This window comes from Mastigoproctus giganteus, chromosome 5 (genome assembly GCF_048544385.1).
Source record: "Mastigoproctus giganteus isolate SK-2022 chromosome 5, ASM4854438v1, whole genome shotgun sequence".
Taxonomy (NCBI): domain Eukaryota; kingdom Metazoa; phylum Arthropoda; class Arachnida; order Uropygi; family Thelyphonidae; genus Mastigoproctus; species Mastigoproctus giganteus.
Window position 1 is genome coordinate 207,706,112 of NC_143579.1, and position 22,243 is coordinate 207,728,354.

Consider the following 22,243-nt stretch of genomic DNA (forward strand, 5'->3'; position numbering starts at 1 on the left):
TCCAAGAAACCATAACACTACAAAATTGCGTTAAACAATTTAATTTAAAAAACATTAGATACAAGGTGAAAGAACTACAGAACAAATTCGTCACAACAAATACAGATGAGGCCAACAACAACTTTAGTGTAATTTGCAAAAGCTTTTACATAGACACGCTTAAAGAGGAAATGAACCACAGTGAAACATACAAAATTATGAACTCCACGCCAAACAGCATTAGCAAGAAAATCATAGCCATGCACAAAAAACTCAAACTGAAAATAGATAATATAAGATACCCATTCATTTACTGGATCCCCAAATTTCATAAAGTACCCACTGGGAAAAGGTTCATCACATCAGGCAAAAAGCAAAAACAGTTACATAAAACCTTCCACCAACCTAATGGAAGACAAACTTAATATTATAGCCAACGAAATCACTAACACCAAAATCATTTCCAACAACAAAAAATATCTAGAATACATCAAAAACAATAATATCATAAGCATTTACACCTACGACTTCAAAAACCTCTTCACCAGCATTTCACACGACAATCTAATTAAAGTCCTATTATACTACTACCAGAACCATCATCAAAAAAATTTGAAATGCAATAAACAATACTGGCACGACCTCATCAATCTCAACATCAAAAACAACTACGTGCTAATGGGATACAACATTTATGTACAGACTAGAGGGATAGCCACGGGATCTTGCTGCTCCTGCACAATAGCCAACCTTTACCTACACCACTTCAAAAGCAACATCCAAGAAGAAATCAACTTCTATAGATATATCGATGACGTCCTAGTCATTAACTACGATAACTTTGAAACATTAGCCCAGGAAATCTACTCCACAGACCTAACCATTGAACGAACCAACCCGAGTAGCAATCTACAAGCATATTATCTCGACAGCCAAATCACTATCACCAAACACAATATCGATACACAGCAGTACGATAAAAGAGACTACTACGATAAAAGAGACTACTTCAGCTTCCCAGCAATAAAGCTCATCCACTGGGATAGCAACATTGCTAAACACATCCAAGGAAACACCATTAGAAACCAAACAACCAGATTACTAAACATATGCAATAATACAGATAATGCAACGGATGCAATTAAAAAAACTCTTAAAAACCCTCACCAAAAACAATATACCCCCCCTCCGACTACAGCAGACATCATATTAAAGCGGCTATACATATGAACATCAAAATACACCAACCGAACGTCAGTCCATATAAAATTATTGAAAACATCTTTAAAACATCAGTAACTTACCGCCACTAAGGTGTCTAAATTACAATGCAAGATAAATACTCCCCAATTTGATACCCGGATTTATTGTGCTCAGAAGAGGCTAGTCTTCTGACCGCACTACAATCCGACATTCTAAACTAACCCACCCCTCTAAAAAATTATAAAAATTAGAAAACTTAGGAAAACCAAGACTGACAGCATAAATAACGGAAATATAACACGAGTAGCATCATAAACAAACACCCTTATGCAAAATAACACAAGGAGACACATGGTAAAAATTCACTTAGGAGGCTGTAAATATGTAAATAGCTATCCCTTTGGACAACACGGGTCGTTATGCCTTAGAAAAGCTATACCGGCCCAGTCCAAGTGATAGCAAAACAATTTCATGTAAATAACGTATATAAACGTATTTTCCAATACTTGTATATAAAAACGCATCATTTCAACTCAGAAAGTCCCCCCCCCCCCGACTTCAGGAGATATTGGTGCATTAGGCGATGTTTGCTCTTCTGCTCAGGCACTGATTGAGAAGCAAAAAGGAGCTGGTATCAAGTGTGTGTTTGGATAGTGAAGGTGATAAATGTAGATTTAAGATTTTCCTTGCTTCTTCATCTGCAGTTGGTGTCTCCTGAGTTTCTGCCCCCCCCCATGAGTCTATTGATCTTTGGCAGCAGGAGAAGAAATTAAATTTAGAAGTTGTAGTATGTCAGGATGGAATAAAGGATTCAAGTGGACAAAATGATTATGGTGATACCTTATCTGTGCAAGATGGAGTAAAGGGATTAAACAGACAAAATGATAATGGGATACCTTGTCTGCAGATTGTATTTCCTTAAAGGCATGTCCTCCTGTGGAAGCTGGTATTACAGAGGGCACAAACAGGTTCTCACTAAATGATAGTGGGTGTAATGACGTGGAGATAGGATGTGAACAGCCCGCTAAATCAAAATCTACTAAATCAGATCCACTGAATCAGAATCAGGGTTGTATGCCTCAGTTTTACATACATGAAGCTGAGACAGGATGTGAATAGTCTGCTAAATCAGAACTAACAGAATCTGCATCATGAAGATTCAGTTAGTTCTAATGTAGTCAGTTCATTCTGTTATGACAGAATAAACTGACTACATTATTAAGAATTATTCTGTTATGACAGAATAAACTGACTACATCAGATATCAATGAATTGGAATTACGGTCACATGACTTGATTTTATAGAGTGTTGTGACTAGATCTAGTGGACTGAAGTCTATTATGGATTTACCCAAGCAGATTAATGTATTTCCTGACAGAGGTGCTCCTCTGCCTGACAGGGGGTTTCTCCAGCTGAGCCTTCTCCTCATTGTGGCAATTCTTGTGATGCAGAGGAAGAATTAAGATTGAGGGACAATAGGGTTAAAATGGAACATCTTACAACTAACAGTATTAAGCTGCATCCTGTTATAGTTTTATGTTCACTGCATTCTATGTACGGTGACTATGATCATATTTTAGAGGAAGAAAATAAGATGCATGACTGCAATGCTCTGTAGATGATGCACTGGATTCTAAGAATTTAGATGATATTCTACTGAATAAGATATTGAGTACATTGCAAGATAATATGATGGTTTCCAGAATAGGGCTGAATCAGAGCTAAGCAGTTACATTTATAATGGTTTGTTGAGCAGATGAAACTTATGAGTGTTTCCTCTCGGTTGTTCTGATTTGAGAGCAATCATACTGATTTGTACAGTACACACAATCAACATGCAAAATGTGTGAATGGTAATGCAAGTCAATGTTCTGGCAGGGAAAGCGCAGATTATATAACCAAATTGGACAGTATAAACTTTGAGAGCTTAAAACTGGTGCAAGCAGATGTGAAATGCAGTCCACCTATTCAAAGTGGGCTTTCAGCTGAAAATGAACAATGATCCTTGGTTAAAAACTTTGTCAACCATGGTGGCTCCTTGTCCTTCATCCTTTCCAACAGCTGGCAGAGAGGTTTCTGCAACAGTTAAGTCTCAAGATTCCATTAAATCACATTTAGAGTTGGGAACATCCTAACATTCTTGTTGACTCTATGAAGAGCATAGTGACCCTATAAAAAGAGTGTGAGACAACTGTAGTGCCATCCGTTGATATAGATCAGGTGAGTACACCATTAAAAGGATGTAAGCTCAGTAAACAGAGAATTGTTCAGTGAGGCTTTATGTAGTCACAATGATTTTTGAAATGTAGTTACTTCTGCTATGGTTGTGAAAGTTGAAAATACTGTGAAACCTATCTGTAGTGCTGAAATTAAGCATATTCAGTTAGAGGAATCTGGGTCATCAGTACATATACTGAAAGTCAGAAGGATTAAGGAGTGTAGGGGTAATCAGGTTAATCACAGAGGTTGGTACTTGTAAAGGTGTTCAGCTGCTTGAAATTTAGGCCTCTTTGTGACTAAGCCTTTGAGGCCACCACCTCATATTTTTGATGTGAATCAAGATATTGAAGGCACAACTTAATGAAGGAGTCATATGAGCAGAATTTACTTGAGTGTGGCCTTGAAGAGGAGGAGTTTGCTAGAGAATGCAGAGTTTGTTTCTCAAAAGTTAATAGATAAGATAATAATAGAAAATGGATACTGACTTTCAATTTTAGAGTTTGGGATTTCCTAAAGTGTTCTCAGCATATTACTTGGGTTGCAAAAGTCAAGTTCAAGGGGTATTATTTAACTACAATGTGCTACAGATGTCTTCACTAAGGACATGCAGCAGGACATTATGTAAAGGAAATAGTTCGTTCTCACTGTGCAAGGAGCAGTCACTCTTATCAGTAATTTTCAAATAAGAACACAAATCCTACTTAAGCAAATTGCTCAGCTATAATTGTCCATCACATTCTGTTTGAAACACATTGTGTCCATCATTCCAGAATATGCAGCAGCTGGCCAAGAGCAGGATAGAGACTCTTTAGTTTTTGCTTCAGGATGCATGGACTTAGTGATTGCTGTTACTTCAAGGCCTGTATTGAGTTTGTTTTCCTCTCCTACTTCTTTCTTCTTCTTCTACTGTCTTTTCTCTTTCCCATTCTTACTATCTTTTCTATTCCTTTATTTCCTTATTTGGTATTATCAGTACACAAACAGCATATCCCTATATGCTAGTTTGTTACCATTCCTGGCTGGCTCAAAGAGCCAGGGATGGTAACAAACTAGCAGCAGTATATGTTTGAAATTATTGCAAATAGGTGGTGGGGTTGCCAGAAAAATTGGCTGGGACTGCCTAGTTTAATAAATAAAAATAATAAAAAATACATTAGATAAATACTCAAAATAAATAGATTTAGATTCAGTATATGTATCCTTCTGTTATGATTATTTTGTATCACTAAAATTTTGTCTATAATTTTGTTATGCATTACAAGATAACACTTTTATGAAAAACACATATTTCAGACAGATATAAGTTAGTTACAGACAATCCAACCTAAGTTGAAGTTGCATATAAATAATGAAAAATAAGGGAAACTGCAACTGAATTGAATTTTGAACCTAAGAGAGTTAGGTAAATAGGTTGTATATTTGCTGGATTTAGCTATTAGTTATTGTTATCAGAACTTTGTATGTTCTTATTTGTTGAAAATTAAGCAGATCCCCAGCAATATACAGTGGACCCCTGCTTTACAATTGGTTTACTATACGATCAAATCGCTTTACAATGGACTCTCCATAATAAAATACCATTCACTATACGATATGTGGTTAGTGCCGGTCACTGCAATCATGTTTGCAAACTGCATTTTAATTCTATTAAACGGCGATTCTAATAAGCGAAATAGGAGGAATATTATCCACAGGCTATAAAAGTAAAGATCACAAATGTACATTTTTATTACATTACCAATTAACAAAATTAAATGATACGTGAAAATCGGAAGAACATTTTCCACAGGTTAGCAAAATAAAATAAATTTACGCTTACATACATAGCTTAATTAATACTGTGATATGTACATATAATCTAATTGATATTTCTGCTCACTGACATTTTTTTTTTTTTTGGGTATTAAAATTTAAACAGTAAAAAAGATGAGCAATCAATAACACGGCATGCATAAATTGCAACTAACACGTTATGTGCAAGTGAAATTCAGAGTAACAAGTTTACAAAGCTTAAAAAATAGGAATGAAAAGAAGATTCTGAAACTTTTATGTTTTTTATATGATTGAAGAAGGGAAACTTGACACATTTCACCATAATAAAGTAAAAAACCCACAGAATTTCAGCTTTTGGTATTATTGCAAATGCAATAAGATCGAGTTTACTACCCATTTATAATAGATTGCACTAACAGAAAAGCCCAATAAGCCAGAAACTGTAAATTGTTTTTATTGTTTTATAGTAGTGACCTCCAGAAATGTGCTTTAGAAAAGTATCACAAAGGCATTCAAAATTGATTCTTATAATGGAACGTATGATAACGATGTAGTGCATTTTAATGATTTCAATTGGTTTTTTTGAAATTTGATTCTATAAAACTGCTGATTCTACTAACCCAGTGACCATGTTAACCGGCACCTACTTATTTCACTTTATGATGGGGTTATGATTGTCTCCGACCGTACCATGTGGTCCTTCCTCTCAGCCAATAGCAGCATTTGTAAATGTGTTGGCGAGCATTTAGTTTTTGCATCGTTTAGTTAAAGTGATTTTTTGTGTTGTGCTTTAATCAATATGTTAGTTTTAATCAATTTATTAATCAATATGCACAATTTCCAGTATAAAAATCACCTTTTAGAGAGATAAATAGCTTAGTTATATAGTGAAAATTTCAACTTCTGAGGTCTTGGAACTAATTACCAAAAAACAATGTGTTATTGGGTTCACATTATGATATTTTCACAATACGATGGTGTCTCTGGAACAGATTAATATCATAACGCAGGGATCCACTGTACATGCACCCTAAATCTCTCTGTACATACTTTACCAGATCAATAAAAATAATACATTACATTTCAAATGCATCATCTCCTACTGACAAATTATTTTCCAAATATCTTGAAATATTTCTTCCACAGCAAAGAATTAGCTCCTTTCATAATAGTAACTTTAACCTTGCTCTGATTAGGTCAGAAAACCGGAATATAAATAAAAGGTATGGAATTTATTAGACTCAGGTGGGATTTTTTTTTTTATTACAGAATGTAATTTTTAGCTTTTTTTTTTTTTTTTTTTTCCGTTAAAATGTAAATTGTATTTTATTATAAAATAATTGCAGAAAACAAATGTAATTTTTCATTCCACAAATACCTACTAGAAATTCAAAACTGCAAGAAAATATACAATTTGTACAATGGCCTAATTATATAAGGTCTGTTATACGTGTATATTTCTCTTATTAACCTACCTGCAACCAAACAAAGAAAATTCATATATTAGCATCTATTACACTCCAACTCATTACAAAAAATATAGATGGAATGAGTGGCAATGGTGTCTATTATTAAAATGAAATGATTTACTTCATAATTGGTAGTAAATAAATGAAATTAAAAGAAAATACTGCATCCTCATTTAGCAATAATTGACAAGGAAAGGTATATGAGGAGGTATGGTCCCAACCCAAAATTCAAAGGAATAATAGGGGAAAAAATGGCTGGATCTCTCAGATACCATGGAAAAGGGGTTAAGTCCTGTATAAGTGTTTATTATACATAAACTAAAACAAAGAAAGGGATCTAATTTTTATAATACACACAAAAAAAACAAAAGAGAGACAATAGCCATAGATAATAGACATTCACACATGAACTATTTCTCAGATGATTAAAGTTATTTGGTGTGGGTTTGATTTTAGAATGAATTCACAATTGAAACCTATCTTATTAGTCTTTCTAGGAAATTGGGCTACAATCTGTCATTTAGTGATGACTACAGATATGGAAAGGGGGGGGGGGGGGTTAAATGGGAGATATTTGTACATCTTATCAGATAATTATAAGCAACATATAACTTTCTATTAAATTTATGAATGCAGTGAATGCCAATAAAAAGTCATGTACTGTGAACATAAAAGAGTATTCAAAAGGTTTTGCAACTCTAGTATAAATATATGAATAATATAGCTATTTTTTTGCTAAATTTTTATAGCTAAATATAGCTTTTTAGTTATATGTCATATGCAAAGCAAGAGATCAAATCCCTTATCAAATTTCTGCCTGAAGAGGAAAAATCCAAAACAAACTCATGAATGAATGGTGAATAAGAAAAGTACCTCACATTACAACAAAATAACTAGGTGGTATAAAAAAGTTCAACATGGCTGGAAGTAAAATAAATTGATCCAAAGTGGAACACCATAAGAGGCTATCAAAAAGGAAACAACTGCTGCCGTAGAAAATTTAATTGTGAGTGATTGTTGAAAAAAAGGTTTCAGAGATTGGCAGAGAGATGTATATATCCACTGATAACATTTAGAAGATGAGAAACTGCATGTACTTGATGATATGTATAGTTAAATTTTAACAAAATTTAACTATACATATCATCAAGCCATTCACTCTGGGCCCTTTTAAATACAAACCAAAAAGGCTTTATTACTAACATTATTAATATGATGAGACATGCATTCATCAGAGAGAGCTCCAACAAATACCCAGTCAAAACAATGGAAGCATACAATATCACCCACTGCTCAAAATTTCAAACTCAGTTTTAGCAGGCAGGCAATATCATTTGGGATTTCAGCCCACAATTTTTTGGGATTGTGAAGGAATATTATTAGTTGATTATTTTTGAAAAGGTACAAGGATGAACAGTGGTTACTACATCCAATTATATTATATTGCATTTTTTTTTTTTTTTTATCTTCGCCTTTTCCCATTATTATATGGGATCAGCATTTTTATTGTTTTGGCATGCAATTTTTACGGCCGGATGCCCTTCCTGATGCCAACCCTCACCCTTTATCCAGGCTGGGGATATGCGGTGGTCATTCAGTGACCTGCTTCATCCTCCGTATTTGGTAGGTACGGGCTCGAACCCCGGTCTAATCAAGAAGCGTGTGCTATGCACTACTGCTCCTGCCCACCTGGCTACGGAGGCTATTATATTATATTGCATTAATTAAGAATAAAACAGAGCAATAATGCTCAATGAGTTCTACCTGTATATTAATATACAGAAATAGAGGAATTTACCTCAATGCTTTTTTTTGTAGAATGCTTCATTACAACCCCTCCTTAATTTGAATTTATGCCCCCTTAGGTTCGTAATCTGAACAAGTGGAAGGATCCCATCAGAATTCAGCATGTTCAACCCATTCAAGGCCTTATACACCTCAATCAGATCACTGCGCAGGTGCCTAGTCTCCAGCCACTGCAATTTGCAGAACTTAAGCCTCTCTTGGTGAGAGGATCCCTTCATTCCCCTCACCAATCTTTTTGCCCTTCTCTGTACACGCTCAAGAAAATCTACATCCTTCCTAAAATGAGGCCTCCAGACCTGTACGCAGTACTCAAGGCGTGGCCTGACCATTGCCTTATACAGAGGGACAATCACTTCCTTTTCCCTGCTAGCAAAATTCCTATATATCATTGACAAAACTCCATGACCTGCCCTGGCAGCCTGTCTGCATTGCTCAGAAAACTTCATATCTGACTGCACAATTACTCCCAGGTCTTTTTCATTTTCTACCACCTTAAGTGTAGTACCACACTTAAGGTGGTACTACACTATCTTGACTATCGATCGCAGATACGTCGGACCATTCATATGTCTGTGAGGGAAGGAAGCCATTGAGTAATAATTTTATGTCTGAATGAATTTAGGAGGGGTTTGTGTAGCATTGTACAAAAAAGCACTGAGGTAAATTCCTCTTTATTTCTGTACATTGAATTAATATAATTTATGTAATTCAGTTATTAATGTTTATATTGCATTGATATTTACATTACATTAAAAATATACTGAAGTCATCACATTGAAAAGTAACTACAATGAATACTTTTTTTCCTTACATCTAAGTTACAAAACTTTATGAATGTTTCTTGTAACAGAAGCTACCTTACTGACCTAATGTATTACATGTAAAATATATATCTGTGAAAAGTGTACTTAATTAAACATACCTGAGCAGTTAAAGCCATCCAAGAGTTTATCAATAATTTGTTTAGTTGTATGCTGAAATACATCTTCATTTTTTGCATCACTATCAAAGACATACTCAAATAAAAATTTAAGATCTTTCTTTACTTTTTTATGAAAGTCACGTCCAGGCTGTTTTTTTCCCTGAAAATAAAAGTATTCTGTTTCTTCTTTAGGATCAAATATAAGTAAATGGTTATCTAGCACTTTAACAGTTCTCTGAATATTTCCCAAGAGTTCCTTTTCATTTTCAGGTCTAACCCTTACTACAACTTTTATGTTGCTGCTGTTCACACTGTCAGAAGTATTCCACTCCTGAGCCATAATTTCAGTCTTAGAAATAATATTTTTTGCCATATGAAATCTGGAAAAAAAAGAAAAATAACTATAACAAAAAAAATGGCAGGTATAACTTCTTAGGATTTTTCTAAGCTGAATTATTTTTTATAATCTAATAATAAAAAAATATAAGCATGGTATTCATAACAGTCAATTGATATACCTTTTACAAGACTGCATAAGTTTTCCTACATTACAGTTCACACCTATTATTGCATTATTATTTTACTAAGTATCTAAGCTAATCATTATATCAGATTACCTAATAATTAAATCCTACAGCTCAAAAGGTATCAAGGAGGCAAGGTAGTGCCTATATGAATACTGCTTCAAAACATATTGTGATTTAAAAGTGGGCAACTAATGAAATTAAACATTCTACATATGTATAATTTGTTATTCCATGTTTTCTTAACAACAGCATTAGAATTCTTTGCATACTTAATAATTAAGACTCAGTTCTATTTAAAAAAGTTAAAAAGTAAACGAGCACGGATACGTGCAGTTTCTGTAAAACTGCATGTATTCTATAGTCAGTGCTTTAATTGAACATATCCCCCCCTCCCCCAAGTTTTAGGGAAATGGGAAGGAAGAGTCCTGTGCAACCACCACCACCCAAGAAACTCAGCAACAGTGTGATGGGATCCAACACAAGGCCTTTTCACATGGTGTGGAAGGGCAGAATCACAATCATTGGGCACATAAATCATATGCTAGCACATAAATCAACCTTTTGAAGTATTAAAAAATCATTTGAAATTTTCATGTTGACTTCTATGCCAAGTATAAAATCCCAGGTTTGATTTAAAAGGCACATGCTTACAGTTAGAAAGACTTGAATTAATACCAAATGTATTTTTTAAGGTTATTATTAAATTAAAGCCACTCTTATACTATGTGAAAATTAATAATATAGTTTGTTAGGCTGTTTGCATACATTACTATACATTAAGATGATGTTTTAGGTATCTTACCAATACCCATCATCAGACCAAGCTGTTCCTAAAATCTCTGCATTATGGTATTTCGCGCATTAAAAACAACAGGGCTTATGAGAAAAATAGAGATGGGGGCAGAGCCCTCAAATAAAATGTTCAGTCTGGTAAGTAAAACACTAAAAAAGTTAGAAACCCAATAAAATTGTTAACGCAGGTTTAAATATCTTAAATTTCTAATAAATAAATATTACAGTAAATATAGCAATTAACCTTGACAAAATATGTTTTGCTTGATTGATATTTCTTCACTGACATTTTCTTATTTTTTGGTTTATAAAATTTAAAACAGTAAAAAAAGATAAGCAATCAATGACGACAAACACAGGATGTACAAAAAATTACACAAGCGAGAAGTTTATGAAGCTTAAAAAATAGGAATGGAGAGAAGATTCTGAAAATTTGTTTTTTATATGATTGAAGATTTCATGGGAAGAAAGGGAACTCATTTCTCCATAATACCGTAATGTAAAAACCCACAAAATTCCAGTTATCAGTATTATTGCAAATGCAGTAAGATAGTTTACTACCCACTTATAATTAGATTGCACTAACAGAAAAGCCCAATAAACCGGGAACTGCAAATTGTTTTTATTGTTTTATGGTATTGACCACCAGAAATGTGCTCCTCCATTCATGCTATACCACCCCACGAAATTTCTGTTCGAACAGAAAAATGTTAGCTTCTGAAAATGTGTGTCGACCTACAATATTACCTATTATCTTATGAATACAGCGAATGGCAACTCTGTCTCCCCAACCAATACAACTACAATAAATGGGATAGCTCTCGCAAATAAATAGCTCTCGCATATTTGACATTTAAGCTTTGTAAACTTGTATGTATTGCTGTGCAGGTTGCTATTCAGCTTGATGCTGAGTTTTTGTTCACCTGGTGTTACTCACAGACAAAATCGTGCATGAGCCAACACGAAAATCACGTTATACTGCATTGTTCTCTAACATATCAGTCACGTTGGAGCAAAATCATGTTGCAAAAATGTGCATTATAGCAGAACTGACTGTATGGTTATAAAGTTGTTTTTTTTTTTTTAAGTTTTGAATTGCCTTTACAATATAAAAAAGGATATCTAAAGTAATTACGGAGAATAAATTCTTAACTGCTAACAGACTCCTCTTGCTGATGGTCCCAGAAAATTTCTGTAAGTCTCCCTTTGAATTTATATTATGGATACATCTATAAATTAGATACCATGTTTTGTGTTAACTTGATTACAAGCAGTCCTCACAATTAGGTCAAATTAAATTTCATTTTCCCATAGAAACAAAGACCACCTCTCCAAATTTGGTCCTTGAGGCTGTCAGAAATTCTCTGAGGTATGCTAATCTGGATTTACTACCTGGGAGCCTAAAACACACTGACAGAACAAATATTCAGGTGACACAAGTCAAGTGGACCTAATTCCAGCAAAGTCTAGTCAGTCTGTGACAGCAAAATCCTCTGCTTAAACCTTAGTAAGTAACCCTGGGATAACTTCCATGTGCAAGTCCTGAAACAGTGCAGCTAGAATAATGGAGGTGAACACCCATATACTTATACAGCAAACAGCGTACCACATGCAGGAATGCCGCCCCTCTGTGTTAACAGGCAATACTAGGTGGTAGACGACTCTCATCAACCAGTGCAATACCTCAAAACCTGTGCTTCTGAACTTACTCCTGTTCTACTTTTTTCACTTTCTTATTCCAAAGGTGTTTTCGTTTCTGTTTGGAAATTCTCATATCTAGCCAGTTCCTAAAAAGGGTGACAAATCCCTGCCATCCAATTATCATCCCATTGCAATTACTTCTACTCTTTCTAAAGTAATGGAGAAATAAATTAACTGCTGACTCTTAAACTACCTAGAAACCTTTCATCTGATCAATGATCACCAGTATGGATTCTGTCAGTGTCGATCCACTGGTGATATTCTGGCTTATGTTACCCATTTATGGACAAATTCAATGGAAAAGTTCGGTGAAACACAAGCAGTTGCTCTTGACATCTGAAAGGCTTTCAATCATGTTTGGCATAAAGGTCTTCCAAACAAGCTTCCATCTTATGATTTGTCAACTTTTTTTTGTAATTGGTTATCCAGTTTTCTCTATGACCGATCAGTGAGGATGATGACTCTCTGTCTTTAACTTCTCCACTAATGCTGGTGTCCCCCAAGGTTCAGTTCTTTTCCCCTTGTATATTAATGACCTTCTTCGATTGACCGGAAATCCTGTCCATAATTTTTCTGATGATAGCACATTGCACTCCACCTTCCTGTTTGAGAAACTTTGCCTTGCACAAAAAGCTTCAACTTCTCAAATATCCACTACCAATTTCTCCAGTGGGGCAAAGATAACTTGGTTGATTTCAATCCTTCTGAAACTCAGTCCTGTCTTATATCTCACAAAAAGAAATCTTCTGCTCCTATGCTTATCTTCAATGACACTCCAATTTCTAGGCAGGATCATATATCTCTATTGGGGATTACTGTGACTTCTAATCTCTCTCTCTCTCTCTCTCTCTCTCTCTCTCTCTCTCTCTCTCTCTCTCTCTCTCTCTCTCTCTCTCTCTCTCTCTCTCTCTCTCTCTCTCTCTCTCCATATTATAATTACTGCTTCCTCTGCATCTAAAAAACTGGATTTTCTCTTTTGCTTTCAGCATTACTTTTCTTTCTAACACTCTGTATGAATTGCAAATCCACCCTACCATGGAATATTGTTCCCATATCTGGAAAGGTGCCCCAAAACCTCTCTCAGGCTTCTAGATTCCATTCAAAAGAGGGCAGTTAGGTTAATTAATGACTCATCTCTAACGGAGTCTCTCCATTCTCTGTCTCATAGACATTCTGTTTCTGCTGCATGCCTTTCTATAGATATTTCCATGGGCACTGTTCCGAATTGTCTTCTATAATTCCTGCTCTCTCTCTCTGTTCCAAAGCAGTTTGAACACGTGCTGATACCACTGATGCACAACATCCTTTTACAGTCTAACTTCAAACTCACAGAACCAACATTTCTTCTTCCTCATTTATTCATTCAACTTCTGTTTTCTGGAACAACCTACCTTCATACGTATTTCGTGAAAATTGCAATCTGCAGAAATTCAAGTCTAGTGTCAACAAGTATCTTCTTTTATCATCAGCCCATGCTAAGTACTATAGGTTCTAATACCTCTCGTGTGTTTAGGGTTTTCATTAAAAAAATAAATAAATAAAATTGACACTGACTTGTCTAGTTTAAGCATGCCACATTCAGGCTCTGGATTCTGTAATTTTCTCTGAGTCACAGAATAGTTGAGAAAAAGTAAAATTTGTATTCTATTTTGAGGCAAACTATTGCATGTTATTATATGCTTTTGTTAGAATATATATGTATATAACTTACAAAATTATTTAACACTGGTATCATATACACCAGCATTTTAAACCAGAGTTCAGCAACTGTTTCAACTATATGAACTATTTTAAAAATAAACAAAGTCACGAAATCAGTCTTAACCCTGCAGCGGTGGGTTACAAAATTATAACTTACAAAATTATTTAACACTAGTATCATATACACCAATGTTTTAAACCAGAGTTCAGCAACTGTTTCAACTAATTTTAAAAATAAGCAAAGTCAATCTTAGCCCTGCAGCATCACTGCTGCAGGGTTAAGACTGTGCTATACCTGAAGTCCATTTCAAAAAATAACAAGCCCATGTTAATAGATGGTTAGTGATAAAAAAATCTGTGATTTTCTATACCTTACTAAATATAGACAAATTTTTACTGGGTATGTTTTTTGTCATTTTCCCAGTTATAGAATGATTGCACCCAGCAGGTACAGGGCCACTAAATTTATTACTGTTTTTCACTGGGCAATAGCATATCTCAGTAGTTATGCTATGAAATATTTCTTGATAGAAGTCATTTCTATCTAGCTTTAGAAGTCTTTTTTTTTTTTTTTTTTTTTTTGTTTTTATAACAACTTTCTGTTTCACAGCATGTTGAATGTTTTTACCATTTGTTTCAGTTTCATGTTTGCTTCAGTTATTCTATTCAGAATATTTTCCTACTGTAGGTTAGATATTGTGTTTTTTCTCTTCTTTATTATTTATGTATTTTACAAAATATGTATTGCTTTTGGATGATCTCTTCAATCAAACTCACTTTGATTGAAGAGATCTTCAATCAAACAGACACTTAGAGCATTATAACCTAAAGGATTCTAGTTATCCAAATAAAAATCATAAATTAGAAAGACTGCTTTACTTTGTAAAACAGTCTATCTAACTCTGCCTGAAAATTAGTTTCCTCACTTTGCTTGAAAGTAGTGCAATACCAATACAACTCGTGCAGGCAGTTTTTGCTACTGTGTGCATAAAGAATAGTAGAATACACTATGGTAAAGAACTGTCTTATAAGAATACTGTTATCTGTTCTACAGACATCAACAGTCTTATAAGAGGTGTTTTTGAAAGATCCATTATTTTATTTATTTTATTTATTTATTTTTTTTTTTTGTTAGTAGTACAATACCAGTACAACTTGTTGTGCGGGCAATGTTTTTAGTGCTGTGAGCATAAAGAATAGTAGAATAAACTATGGTAAACATTAATGGTATTCCATTTATGGAATAACTGGGATAGTTATTCCATAAATGGGACAGTTCTTTACCAAGTGTTTTTGAAAGATTCATTAAGAGTTTTTTTATTATTTTGAATAATAAAGACAAAAACAATGAAGGTGATATTCATGTAGGATAGGAGTAGAGAAACATTCAAATTCTGCACAGCTCACACACTAAATCTGAAACAATATATTTTTTAAAATTTAAAATGGAAGTAAATAATAGCTTCAAAAATGATATGCATACTTTAAACATTTTTAAAACAATTTATATGCATAATATTTATTATATTATGCATATGCATTATGTATATGCATTCATTATATGCATAATCAGATTAGTCCACTTGATATCGATGGTTCAACTGCTGATCCTGCTCAGGTAGCTAACAAACTAAATGAATATTTTGCATCAACATTCACACATGAGGAGTTATTCAGCGAGGAGAATACCAGAGGTGCATTCAACTCTGGCAGTAAGCTAGATAAGCTTGTAATAACTGAGAGTAAAGTGGAGGAAAAATTGTTGAAGATAAACACAGGAAAGGCACCTGGGGTGGATGGGATCTATCCAGTTATATTAAAGAAGGCAGCAAAGGAAGTAAGCAAACCCTTAGCCATAATTATGAGAGCTTCCTTGGACTCAGGAGAGGTACCCATAGACTGGAGATGTGCAAATGTGACCCCAATTCACAAAGGAGGCTCAAAGGCTGACACGAGTAATTATAGACCTGTGAGTTTAACTTCTGTTCCAGGAAAATTAATGGAGGCACTGGTTAAAGAAGCACTGCAGGATCATCTAGACAAGACTTCAGTTATAGCTCGGACACAGCATGGTTTTGTTAAGGGAAAGTCTTGCCTGACCAATTTGTTTGGATACTATGATGCAGTCACTAAAGAACTGGATGCAGGGAATAACTTTGATATTATATATTTGGATCTTAGAAAGGCTTTTGATACTGTTGCACATGGAAGACTGCTGCACAAATTGGAGCAGTGTGACATTGGAGGCAAATTGCTGCTATGGATAAAGGGATGGTTGAGGGAGAGAAGACAGAGTGGTAATCAATGGACACTGCTCATCGTGGACTAATGTTATTAGTGGAGTCCCTCAGGGTTCAGTGTTGGGTCCATTATTATTGTTTTCTGTATTTAAAAATGATATTGATGATGGTATATCAAGCTTAATGTCCAAGTTTGCAGATGATGCAAAGGTTGGCAGGGTTGTTAAGGACACTACTGATACTATGCTGCTGCAACAGGATCTGGAAAGGTTAAGCAGATGGGCTGAGAGGTGACAAATGAAGTTTAACATTGACAAATGAAAAGTACTACATATGGGAAACAGCAACCTCAGAGCAACGTATCAACTCTGTGGTACTACACTGACAGTGGTAGAGAATGAAAAGAACCTGGGGGTAATTGTGCAGGCAGATATGAAGTTTTCTGAGCAGTGCAGAAGGGCTGCAAGAGTAGCTCATGGTGTCTTGTCAATGATATACAGGAATTTTTTTAGCAGGGATAAGGAGTGATTATTCCCTTGTATTAGGCAATGGTCAGGCCACACCTCAAGTACTGTATACAGGTCTGGAAGCCTAATTTCAAGAAGGATGTAGAGCTGCTGGAATGAGTACAGAGAAGGGCAACACGATTAGCGAATGGAACAAAGGGTTGCTCTTACGAAGAAAGGCTTAAGTTTTGCAAATTACAGTGTCTGGAGACTTAGCACCGGCAAGGTGATCTGATAGAGGTGTATAAAGCCTTGAATGGTTTGAGCATGCTCAATGCTGATGGGATTCTTCCTCTTGCTCAGAATAATCACCTGAGAGAGCATAAATTCAGATTGAGGAAAGACAGATGTAGGATAGATGTGCAGAAATTTGCCTTTAGCCAGCGGGTAGTTGGTTGGTGGAACAGACTTCCAACCCTTGTTGTGGAAGTAGATAGCCTAAATAAATTTAAGGCAGAACCTGACAAACATTTCGAGCTAGTGGATGGGTGAAATAAGGTTTTTTTTTTTTTTGCTGATGCTGCATAAGCTTGCTTTCTTGCATCATATGCCTCTATTAATGCTAATAAGCAGAAATATATACACATGCGAACGTTTAAAGTTTCACAAGTTTTTAAAAATTTAAAATGGAAGGAACTTAAGGCTTCATCTTTATATTTTATGTCTATAATGTGTTTTCTTTAATTTTCTGCAGAATTAATATTTTTTTGTTGTTTTTTGTAAATAAAAGGTGCAAAAAACACACCTTTTTAAAATATTTAATTTTTTATTAAACACTAAAAAATAACATACAATAAGTATTACAATCCATTAAGAAAAGATTAAATATTGGTAAACTCCAAACAGAATTTAAAAAACACAAAATGTTTTTCAGGAATTAAAAAAAAAAAAAAAGTTTACTTCTGTCCGAAAAAGGAAACTACATGTTTTGATCAAACAATATAGAAAGTGTGATATTTTTAATGTTGACAAATTAAGACTCTTTTATAACCTACTTCCTAATAAGACTTATGCATTCAAAGGACAGAATTGCCATGATGGTAAACTAAGTAAGGAGAGAATTACAATGCTAGCGGGGCTGATATGAATGGCTCAGAGAAACTACCATTGCTTGTGATAGGAAAACCTAAGAAACCATGCTGTTCCAAGAATGTGAAAACACTTCCACGTAAATATAAGAACAATAAAACAGCATTGACGACTGACCTGTGCTCTTTTTGATGAATACCTCTCTCTCTTTCTCACACACACACATCTTGAATTACTTAGGTAGAGATTTGAACTCCAAGAACTCTAGATTCAAAGATGGCAGGAGAAGATAGAAAATTTCTTTTAATTATCAATAACTGCCTTGCTCATCCAAAAATCAATGAGTACTTGATGTGCATGTGGAGTTCTTCCCTGGGGATTAAACCAGGGAGTGATCAAAATTTTAAAGATGCATTTTCGTAAGTACCTTGTACATAAATTGATTACCCTTGTAAAGCTGAAAAGTTCAAAATTTCTTTGTTAGATGCAAAGCATTATTTAGAATGCATCATGGGATACACTGAGCTCCACTGTTATAATTAATTCCTATAAAAAGGCTGGGTTATATAATGATATGAAGAAACTGTTGATAGTGTTGAAAGTGATGAACAGGAAAGAATTCCTTTCGGCAAATAGGATTTACTACAGAGCAATTTGGGATTTACAGAAAATTTTTATGATTATGTTGATATAGACAATGATGTTATCACATGTGAATTGCAAAGTATTGAAGATATTTGCAATGAAGATCAAAACATGACTGTAGCGAGTCTGAACAAGATGAGCCTGCTGTACCAACATTCCGAGATGCAATGATTGGCTTCTCTTGACTACAGCAATTCATTCAGTGTGACCAGTGTTCCTGAGTATAAACATTTATAATTATAAACATTTTTTAGGTTGTTTTTTTTTTACTACTTGTAATTATTGTAATTGAATTTTATTATTCTCATTACCTTCCTTCTCATTGCATCCTTGTTATAATTTTGAAATCTTATTAAATCATGACTAATAAATAGTTTTGCATTAAATGACAATTTTTATTCTTGATAGTTTTCCTACAATTCACATGATCATTCACATGTATATGTATCTTTTCATTGTCATTTGTGTAGTTAATATTTCATACCCTTGAGTCATTTCCCTTCTAAGAAGTTTTCCCTCGCAAAAAGTTCTAAACCTCCGGTCCCTTGGAAAACGTCTTATCCGGATTCTACTGCATTTATGAAATAATTAATTCTAGTCTCAAACGCATAACACATCAACTACATTAATGATTACATTATAAAGATAGAATATACAGTATATGGGAGAATACAGTGTGGTTATACATATATTTTTCATTATTTTTTCTTTTTTTTTTTTTTTTTTTTTTTAATACTAGGCTCACGCTACACATCAACCTGATTTATTGCCTATTCGGAATGATATGCATTGAAAACAAAAACTGACAAATCCTCATGGCAGCTATAACTGAAACTATACTTACCACTTATAAACACAAACATAAACGTGTCACTAATTTCATTACTCGGCGTTAGTTACATGTCACTAATAGCAACACAAAGAAGCACGCAACACTTAATTAAAAGAAATTAAATATCACCATGAGTGTCACCACTCTTCGCTACATAAACAATTTTGTTAGATCACTTAAACAACTAACGAATAAATATCTAGTAAATTTAACCTCACACAATATCATTCAAAGCGCCCACCTTTTAAGATACACTACTGTGATTGGCCACAACGCTGCAATCATCAAAAATAAAATCGGCAAGCTTCTCGTGAAAAAAACATACAGAGTTTAAACTGAAATCCGCCAATTCATTTATTTCGTTGCGAATATTATTTAATTATTTATCGTTGATAAAATAATAAAACCCAAAATTTCAATGGAAATGTTTAAGTAGATGCTTACCAAAATAACGACACTCGGCCTGTAACAAACTCCACCATAATACATGTACTCTATATATGAGCCAGGGCTCCCACTCACATATTTAAAAAAAACTTAGATTGCAACTTAAATAAACCCAAAAAAAACCTAGTTTTCATCATATAGTATAGCAACGCAAATAAGATAAAACTTACCATGCATAAATATCTTTTAATTGTAATCAGAATTTTCAATCGATTCAGTTCCCTCCACATTTATTTTTTGAAGTTCTTTCATTTTTTTCAAACGTTTTTCCTATCTTTTATGACAAGTTCCTTGTATGACTTCTTTTACCAATTCTGATTTAGATTTCCATGTATAGCAATTTTGATTAGATCTATTTATCGCCTGTCGAACTTTCAGTTTCTGGTTTAAGGGAGTTTGTGGCTTTTGTTTTTATATGGTTTACTTGGGTAAGATTCTTTCTACGCTTGCCGAAGAGTGAGGTAAAATACTTAGACTGGTCATAAAGTTAGATAAAATCTCATATTTAGAATTATTAAAGCCATCTTTTACATTACATAACAGATACCAAAACTCAGGGATGGTTTTGTAAGAGAGATCTAAATCTTGATTTAAACGAAATGATCTCCATTCATCATCTAGAAGATCTATTTTGTCTTCAGAAACAAGGTGAGGGAACTGCATTGCTAAATGGAAAATTGAGGTTGGCGATTTGGCACTGCTGGGTCAAGAACATTGAGACTGGCGATAATTCCATCGTCATTTAGAGGAAATCTTTTTCTGATTTCCATAAAAAGTTCAACAAGAAATTTTAAACAATCATTTTTAAACCTGCTTTCACTGTCACCAAGTGGTGTCGAATTTAATAAGGCCATACAACGGCCTCCCAAATATATTTTATTCAGAGACATGATTTATTGCATTGCTTGGATCGATTTCAACCAGCTTGCACAAAGTAATGACTACTTCTTTTATAAAAAAACTAAGAATATTTTTATACTCGATTGAATCTGAAATGCTCAGATTGAAATTCAATATTCAGGCAGTTTATTTTCTCCAGTACATATCCTAAAAACAACAACATATGCTTAGTTCCTTTGGTGATCATAGTATTGTAAATATTCCCTCCTACATCGATTTTGTCAAATTTTGATTGAGACTGAAAATAAAGAACGCATCCCACTGCTCAATAATAATTTTTATTACATTGCCACGGGATACTAGCATGTTTGTGCTAATTAGGGGATTTTATGCTGAGCAGTATCTACATCTTGAATCATTTTGAACTCATTTAATCTTTTACTACTACGGGATGTTGTTGTTTTGGTGTTTATTGGCGTATTGACAACGGAGATCATATTGCGCTAGTTCATTTGTTATACAATGTTCTCTTTATATAGATCTTGTTCGAATGTAAAAGGTTAACTGTTTCTGTGGTATTATATTATTATTTACAGCAGATGGTATATGTTGATTGTTTGTACGAATCTAAAAATATCTGACACGTGTTCCTTGTCACCTAAAAGATCTTTAAGGGTGATGTTTTGGTTTCCTTTAAATGATTATGAAAAAATTCGGTGTCGATCATTTTCATATGTTGGGCATTCTATAAGTATATGTTTAACTGTTTGGACAGTATTGCATACTTCGCATCTTGGAGGTTCTTCTGCACGTAATAGATAACCATTTGTGAAATGAAATGTGAAATGTGTATGGCCTATCCGCAATCTGGTCAGAACAACTTCCCTCCTTCATTTCCTTATGCTCGTTTTCCAGTGCTCAACTTTTGATTTTATTTCATATAATTTATTCCATGTTTGTTTTTCCCAGAGTTCTTGCCATTGGGTTAGACAGCGCTTTTTAATGATTGGTTTGTAGTCCTTATGTGGAACTGCGAAATATTGTTCTTGAAGGTTAGTGGTTGATTTTGCAATTCTATCAGCTTCTTCATTTCCTTTTATCCCTTTGTGTCCTGGTATCCAGCAGAAAAGTATCTCTTGTTTTTTATTTGTGAAGCCTGTTAGTATCTGTTTAATTTGCCAGAGTACTGGATGGGTTATATTGCTTGTGTTTTGTATGGCTTGGATTACACTTAATGAGTCACAATACATTACTGTTCTCAAGTGGTAGGTGGTTCTGAAATGCTCGAGGGCTATCTGAACTGCTACTAATTCTGCAGTGTAGACACTGTATTCTTTTGGGAGTTGACTACTATGGGAAAAATAACAAGAGATATCTTTTATAAATATTTCTAGATATGATGGTAGTACCTTGACTGAATGACTAGCACATAATGCAAAAGAATGGCAAACAAGTCCCATTATAAATACTGATGGTACATTCTTTTTTAGCAATGACTGGAACCCACTCTTAGTACCCATCATAGTGGCACGATTATCACTTCCAAAGCCAACGAGATTACTTATTTGAATGTTTTTTTCTATGAAAAGATCTTTTACAGCTTGATAAAG

The 22,243-nt window shown here is 34.2% G+C and overlaps 1 protein-coding gene across 1 annotated transcript in view; it reads right to left on the reverse strand.

Annotated features, from left to right (window-relative positions):
• The window catches only part of LOC150086040 (kinesin-like protein KIF18A), a 100,186-nt gene extending 85,597 nt beyond the window's left edge, over nucleotides 1-14,589 (reverse strand). The window contains exons 1-2 of the mRNA XM_090374779.1: nucleotides 14,567-14,589; nucleotides 9,374-9,675 (exon numbers count right to left, since the gene is read on the reverse strand). Of these exons, the coding sequence (XP_090230905.1) occupies nucleotides 9,374-9,675; nucleotides 14,567-14,589 (325 nt within the window). The remainder of the gene's footprint in view (nucleotides 1-9,373; nucleotides 9,676-14,566) is intronic.
• Between the last annotated feature and the right edge of the window lie 7,654 nt (nucleotides 14,590-22,243).